The following is a 7,870-nucleotide window of genomic DNA, read 5'->3' as shown; positions in this document are numbered from 1 at the left end:
CCCTTTTTAACAGACCAGCTGAGGATGCCCCCTTCCTTGGAGACAGCACAAACAGGCCAACACCAGCATCAGCACAGGACAAAGCACCACCCCCCAAAACCATCACTCAAGACATGGGAGGAAACCTGCTTTGAAGAACCCACCCTTGATCCATCATTTGGCCCACACACAGCACCTTCCATCAGCCTGAGGGGTGAAGAACCCACCCTTGAGCAGCATTTGGCCCACACACAGCACCTTCCATCAGCCTGATAGGTGAAGAAACCACCCTTGACCCATCATTTGGCCCACACACAGCACCTTCCATCAGCCTGATGAGTGTAGAAACCACCCTTGAGCAGCATTTGGCCCACACACAGCACCTTCCATCAGCTTGATGGGTGAAGAACCCACCCTTGATCCATCATTTGGCCCACACACAGCACCTTCCATCAGCCTGATGGGTGAAGAACCCACCCTTGATCCATCATTTGGCCCACACACAGCACCTTCCATCAGCCTGAGGGATGAAGAACCCACCCTTGAGCAGCATTTGGCCCACACACAGCACCTTCCATCAGCATGATGGGTGAAGAAACCACCCTTGACCAGCATTTGGCCCACACACAGCACCTTCCATCAGCCTGATGGGTGAAGAACTGACCCTTGAGCAGCATTTGGCCCACACACAGCACCTTCCATCAGCCTGAGGGATGAAGAACCCACCCTTGAGCAGCATTTGGCCCACACACAGCACCTTCCATCAGCATGATGGGTGAAGAACCCACCCTTGAGCAGCATTTGGCCCACACACAGCACCTTCCATCAGCCTGATGGGTGAAGAACCCACCCTTGAGCAGCATTTGGCCCACACACAGCACCTTCCATCAGCTTGATGGGTGAAGAAACCACCCTCAACCAGCATTTGGCCCCCACATAGCACCTTCCATCAGCCTGATGGGTGAAGAACCCACCCTTGATCAGCATTTGGCCCACACACAGCACCTTCCATCAGCCTGATGGGTGAAGAACCCACCCTTGAGCAGCATTTGGCCCACACACAGCACCTTCCATCAGCCTGAGGAGCTTGAAACACGTCAGCATGGGGATGCCCAACCCCAGCTGCTCAACCCATGATCCAAGAGCCTCCCCCATGGCCATAAAGCTTCAGGAACAGACACAACTCCTGGTCTTTTCCAGCCCCTCAGACCAAAGGGGAAACATCCCGTGCCAGGAGGGAGCTCTGGGCCCACCAAGCTGAGAAGGGGCTGTATTCAAGGGGCGTCCAAGGGGCGTCCGAGCTCCCAGCACCCCTGGAACCCGGCGGCATGGGCGGTGTCCCGGTGAAAGGGGAAGAGTGGGGAGAAACGGGAAGGGGAAAGGGGGGAGAAGACGTCAAAGCTGAGGGGGAAGTTGCTTTCAAGATGAGCCACGGGTCGTAAAACGCTGCTGACACCCATCCCTGGGGGTGTTGAGGCTGGAGGGGGCCCTGGGCAGCCTGGAGGGGGTGGTGATGGGAGGGGAAGGGTGTGAGGAACGACAGGGACCCCCAGGCCCTGCCCTTCCCTGTGCCACAATGGGGGAGAGAAGGGACTGAAATGAAGGATAAAGTGACGCCTGCTGAGAAGGAGGGGGGCGTGTGTGGGGGGTGCTTTATGATCTCGGCTGCCCCTGCCCTACCCGCGCCCCCCCCCCCCCCCAACTAAGCCGCCGCTCCAAGATGGCGGCGGCCGGACTACATTTCCCAGCAGGCCCCGCGAGTGGGGCCCGGCCCGATGGATGCGCACGGCGCTGGGGGGGGGGAAGGAGGAGGCGTGGCCCGGCGCGCGGCGCGGCCCGGTCGTTGCGCGGCGGCGGCGGCGGGTGGCAGCGAGAGGCCGCGGCGGGTCGGGGCGGGTCGGGGCGCCCCGTCCCTTGTCCTGCCCTGCCCTGCCCCGGCCCGGCCCCGGCCCGCCGCGGCGGTGCGGCCCGGCGCCATTGCCGGCAGGTGAGCGAGCGCTGGGAGAGCTGGGGGGGGCGGGAGGGGAGGCGGGGGCCGGGCCGTGGTTGTGCGCCTGCGCGGGGGATGGGGGCGGGGCCTGTGGGGTGAGGGGCGGGGTCTGGGTGTTGGGGGCGGGGCTTGTGAGCGGGGACCGGGCCGGGTGGGGGCTTGAGGGGGCGTGGTCTAAGGGTGAGGGGGCGGGGCCTGATGTGGGGTCTGTAGGGGCGGGGCCTGTGGAGTGAGGGGGCGGGTCTAGTTGTTGGGGGGCGTGGCTTGGGAGCGGGGACTGAGCGGTGTGGGGTTTGAGGGGGCGTGGTCTAAGGGCTGGGGGCGGGGCCTGCGGAGTGAGGGGCGTGGTCTGGGGGATCAGGGGCGTGGGTTGGGAGCGGGGACTGGGCGGGGTGATGGCTTGAGGGGGCGTGGTCTAAGGGCTGGGGGCGGGGCCTGTGGGTTGAGGGGCGTGGGTTGGGAGCGGGGACTGGGCGGGGTGAGGGCTTGGGGGCGTGGTCTAAGGGTTGGGGGCGGGGCCTTAGGTGGGGTCTGTGGGGGCGGGGCCTGCAGGGTGAGGGGCGTGGTCTGGAGGATCAGGGACGTGGCTTGGGAGCAGGGACTGGGCGGGGTGAGGGCTTGAGGGGGCGTGATCTAAGGGCTGGGGGCGGGGCCTGAGATAAGGGGTGGGGTCTGTTTGGGGCGGGGCTTGAGTAGGGGGCGGGGCCCCAGGGGATCCCCCTGGTTCATGGGGGCGGCTCTTCTGTCGGGTGGCTCCGCCCCCTCTGCCACTCCCCCCCTCAGTTCACCCGGCGTTCGGGTCTGGGGATGGGGGGTGGGGGATGTGGGGGGTCTGTCCCAGTGATGGGGACAGGGTGGGGGGGACACGATGGGGTCATTCGGTGCCACCCCGCACCCATGGCGGGAGAACTGGGGGGGTTGGGGGGGTGTCAGTGTCACCCCTCACCCACGGCAGGAGAATTGGGGGGGTTGGGGGGGTGTCAGTGCCACCCCCCACCCATGGCGGGAGAACTGGGGGGGTTGGGGGTGGTGTCAGTGCCACCCGCCACCCACGCAGGGGAATTAGGGGGGTTGGGGGGGTGTCACTGCCACCCCTGACCCATGGCAGAAGAATTGGGGGGGGGGGGGGGGGGGGTGTCAGTGCCACCCATGGTGGGATAGTCGGGGGGCTGAAGGGGGAGGGTGCCAGTGCCACCCCCCCCTCAATCCCTACTTTCACCCCCAGGCCCATCAGCAATGGCGGGAGCGACACCCCCGGGTCCGGCGGGGTCCCGCGGCGGGGCGCCGGTGCCGGCGGAGCAGCCCTACGCCTGCCGGGAGTGCGGGAAGGCCTTCCGGTGGTCGTCCCGCCTGGCCCACCACCAGCGCAGCCACACGGGCGAGCGGCCCTACAAGTGCCCCGAGTGCCCCAAGGCCTTCAAGGGCTCCTCCGCCCTCCTGTACCACCAGCGGGGCCACACGGGCGAGCGGCCCTACGCCTGCCCGCAGTGCGGCAAGGCCTTCAAGCGCTCCTCCCTCCTCCAGACCCACCAGCGGGTCCACACGGGCCTACGGGCCTTCGAGTGCGCCCAGTGCGGCCTGACCTTCAAGTGGGCCTCCCACTACCAGTACCACCTCCGGCAGCACACCGGCGAGAGGCCCTACCGCTGCCCGGCCTGTCCTAAGGCCTTCAAGAACTCCTCCAGCCTCCGCCGGCACCGCCACACCCACACGGGCGAGCGGCCCCACGCCTGCCCCGTCTGCGGCAAGGCCTTTGCCCAGGCCACCAACCTGCGGCAGCACCAGCGGGTGCACACGGGCGAGCGGCCCTACGCCTGCCGCGAGTGCGGCAAGACCTTCACCCACTCCTCCAACCTCCTCCTCCACCGCCGCACCCACGCTGCCGCCCGCACCCACCAGTGCCCGACCTGCGCCAAGGCCTTCGTCTCCGAGGCCTGCCTGCAGAAACACCTGCAGAGCCACGCCGCGGCACCCGCCCTCCTCCCGGCGCCCGCCGCCGCGGCGCCGGAGACGCTCTGGAGGTGCTCTGTTTGCCCGCTGAGCTTCAGCGGCGAGGAGGAGCTGCTGGCTCACCAAGGCGGCCACGCGGCGCCGGTGGAGACCCCCCCGTCTTCCCCTCACCGCTGCCCGACGTGCGGCAAGACCTTCAAGAACAGCTCCGGGCTGGCGCGGCACCGGCACGGCCACGCTGCCGAGCGGCCTTTCAAATGCGCCGCCTGCCCCAAGACCTTCAGCCAGTTGTCTGGGCTCTTGGGCCACCAACGCAGCCACCCCGCCGCCATCCAACCGCCTCCACCTCCCGATGCTCCTCACCCTTCAACCACCCCCCAAGCCGGCCCGGAGCGGCCGTACCAGTGCACCGAGTGCGGCAAGGCCTTCAAGGGCTCCTCGGGGCTGCGCTACCACATGCGGGACCACACGGGCGAGCGGCCCTACGCCTGCCGCGAGTGCGGCAAGGCCTTCAAGCGCTCCTCCCTCCTCCAGATCCACCAGCGGGTCCACACGGGCCTACGGGCCTTCGAGTGCGCCCAGTGCGGCCTGACCTTCAAGTGGGCCTCCCACTACCAGTACCACCTCCGGCAGCACACCGGCGAGAGGCCCTACCGCTGCCCCGACTGCCCCAAGGCCTTCAAGAACACCTCCTGCCTGCGGCGCCATCGGCAGCTGCACACGGGCGAGCGGCCCCACGCCTGCCCCGTCTGCGGCAAGGCCTTCGCCCAGACCTCCAACCTGCGGCAGCACCAGCGGGTGCACACGGGCGAGCGGCCCTACGCCTGCCCGCAGTGCGGCAAGACCTTCACCCACTCCTCCAACCTCCAGCTCCACCGCCGCACCCACTCGGCCGCCCGGCCCTACCGCTGCCCGCTCTGCCCCAAGGCCTTCGTCATGGCCTCCTACCTCCAGCGCCACCTCCGAACCCACACCCCCGGCCCCCACGGGTCACCCCGGCGGCCCCCGGCGCTGCCCCCCGCCGAAACCCAGACCTTCCTGCTGGTGCAGACCCCACAAGGCCTCCAGCTCCTGCCCAGCCCCCCGGCACCCCCGCGGAAGGTCCTCCTGCTGCCCAGCCCCCCGGCTGAGCCCCCCGCTTTCACCCTCCTGCCCGCTGAGGGACCCCTGCCGCAGGTGGGGAAGGGTCCGCGGGCCGTGGGACCCCCCAGCGCTGGGCAGAACATCCTGTTGGTCCCCGGCGCGGGGCAGGCGCTGCCCAGCGTCCAGCTCCAGGCGGGGACGGCGGCGGGGACCAGCGTCATCGTCCTGAGGGGTGGGCTCGGCAGCGTCCTGCCCCCACGGGGGTCACAGCCCCCCGAGGTCACCGGCATCCAGCTCCAAGCCACCGAGGTGGCCAACGTGCAGCTCCAAGCCCTGCCGCAGCCCTTGGAGGTCACCAACATCCAGCTCCAAGCTGCTGAGGTGGCCAACGTGCAGCTCCAGGCCACCGAGGTGACGAGTGTCCAGCTCCAAGCCCTGCCGCAGCCCGTGGATGTCACCAACATCCAGCTCCAAGCTGCTGAGGTGGCAAATGTCCAGCTCCAAGCCCTGCCACAGCCCTCCAAGGTGACCAACATCCAGCTCCAAGCCAGTGAGGTGGCCAACGTGCAGCTCCAAGCCCTGCCACAGCCCTTGGACGTCACCAACATCCAGCTCCAGGCTGCTGAGGTGACCAACGTCCAGCTCCAAGCCCTGCCGCAGCCTCTGGATGTCACCAACATCCAGCTCCAAGCCAGTGAGGTGGCAAATGTCCAGCTCCAAGCCCTGCCACAGCCCTCCAAGGTGACCAACATCCAGCTGCGTGCTCTGCCACAGCCTTCTGAGGTCACCAACATCCAGCTCCAAGCCGGGGAGGTGACCAACGTCCAGCTCCAAGCCCTGCCACAGCCCTTGGATGTCACCAACATCCAGCTCCAAGCTCTGCCACAACCCTCTGAGGTCACCAACATCCAGCTGCAGGCCACTGAGGTGACAAATGTCCAGCTCCAAGCCCTGGCACAGCCCTCTGAGGTCACCAACATCCAGCTCCAAGCCAGTGAGGTGACAAATGTCCAGCTCCAAGCCCTGCCACCGCCCTCAGAGGTGCCCAGCATCCATCTCCAGGCCACAGAGGTGGCAGATGTCGATCTCCAAACCACGGAGGTCCCTGACATCCATCTCCAGGCCGTGGAGGTCCCCGACATCCAGCTGCAGACCACGGAGGTGCCCAGTGTCCATCTGGAAACCGCTGAGGTACCTGATGCCCATCTCCAAGCCACAGAGGTGACCGATGTCATCCTGCAGGCCACTGAGGTCCCCAGCGTCCCTCAGCAGACCGTGGAGGTGCCCAGTGTCCAGCTCCAGGACACGGAGGTGCCCAGCATCCAGCTCCAGGACACAGAGCTCACCACTGTGGAGCTGGAAGCCACTGGGGTCTCCAGCATCCATCCCCAAACCACAGAGGTGCCCAGTGTCCATCTCCAGACCGCCGAGGTGCCCAGGGTGTGTCACCAAGCCCCCGAGGTGCCCGCTGTCCATCTCCAAGTCACAGAAGTGCCCAGCATCCATCTCCAGCCCACAGAGATAACCGATGTCCATCTCCAGGAGAACGAGGTGTCCCGTGTCCATCACCAGGTGATAGAGGTGCCCAACATCCACCTCAAGGTCACAGAGGTGCCCAACATCCAGCTGAAGACGATGGAGGTGACAGATATCCATCTCCAGGCCAGCGAGGTGCCCGGCACCGCCTGTCACCAAATGATGGAGGTGCCCAGCATCCAGCTCGAGGCCACAGAGGTCCCCAACGTGCATCTCAAGACAGCAGAGGTGTCCAGTGCCCAGCTCAAGACCACAGAGGAGGTGCCCAACGTCCAACTCGAGACCGTGGAGGTCCCCAACATCCAAGTGAAGGCCATGGAGGTCCCCAACATCCAACTCAAGACCGTGGAGGTGCCCAATGTCCAGCTCAAGACCATGGAGGTCCCCAACATCCAGCTCAAGACTGTAGAGGTCCCCAAAGCCCAACTCAAGACCATGGAGGTCCCCAAAACCCAACTCAAGACCGTGGAGGTCCCCAACATCCAACTGAAGGCCGTGGAGTTCCCCCTGAAGACCGTGGAGGTCCCCAACATCCAAGTGAAGGCCGTGGAGGTCCCCAACATCCAAGTGAAGGCCGTGGAGGTCCCCCTGAAGACCGTGGAGGTCCCCAACATCCAGCTCACACCCCTGGGGGTGACAAATGTCCACCTCCAGGCCGTGGAGGTGCCACCACAACCTCCCGAGGTGCTTGTGACAGGGGAGACCCCCTGCCCGTCCCCCCAGCTGGCAGTGGTGGGGGGGGGCGGGGTGTTGCCCCCCGTGCTGCTGCTGAGGGGCGCCAGGGGGCCCCCTGCCCGCCTTTGCCTGCAGACCCTGGCCCAGCTGCGGCCCCCAGGCCCATCCCGCATCCTGCTGGTGCGGGGGGAGCCGGTACTGGGGGGTACTGGGGGGGCACAACCCCCAACCCCCTCCCGAGGAGCAGCCGGGAGTGGGAGCGCTGGGGGGGGGACGGGAACGGGACCCCCCACCCCAGAGCTGCCCAGTGTCCCGCTGGTTCACACCTTCTGAGGGGGGGGGGTGGGATTTGGGGGGGGTGGGGGGTGGGTTAAACCTCCCCCAGACCCCCAAATGACCCCCGCAAAGCCAGAGCTGGGGGTGCTCAGCCTGGGGGGGGGGGTCCCACCAATGCACATCTGGGGGAGGGGCCGGACCCCTGGGCCCCCCAGGGTGCCCCCCCCATCCCATCCCCCTCCAGCACCCCCCCTCCCCCCCAATCCGCAGCTGTGGGGGGAGGGTCAATAAACGCTGCCCCCCCCACCCCCCCCATCGTGTGCGACTCGTCTTTCAGGGGAGAGGGATGGGGGGGGCGGGTACTGGGAGGTACTGGGAGCA

General features: G+C 67.0%; 1 protein-coding gene across 1 annotated transcript; it reads left to right on the top strand.

Moving 5' to 3' along the window:
• Positions 1 to 3,205: 3,205 nt before the first annotated feature.
• LOC311204420 (uncharacterized protein) lies at positions 3,206 to 7,546 on the top strand (the record flags this gene model as incomplete). Its single annotated transcript, XM_084280847.1, has 2 exons — positions 3,206 to 5,383; positions 5,414 to 7,546. The coding sequence occupies 2 exons, from the start codon at positions 3,206 to 3,208 to the stop codon at positions 7,544 to 7,546; spliced, it is 4,311 nt and encodes a 1,436-aa protein (XP_084136973.1).
• Positions 7,547 to 7,870: the final 324 nt, after the last annotated feature.

This window comes from Gallinula chloropus, assembly GCF_964237585.1.
Source record: "Gallinula chloropus genome assembly, contig: HAP1_SCAFFOLD_220, whole genome shotgun sequence".
Lineage (NCBI taxonomy): Eukaryota > Metazoa > Chordata > Aves > Gruiformes > Rallidae > Gallinula > Gallinula chloropus.
The sequence above is the reverse complement of the archived record's forward strand: the minus strand, read 5'-3'. Positions and strand labels throughout refer to the sequence as shown.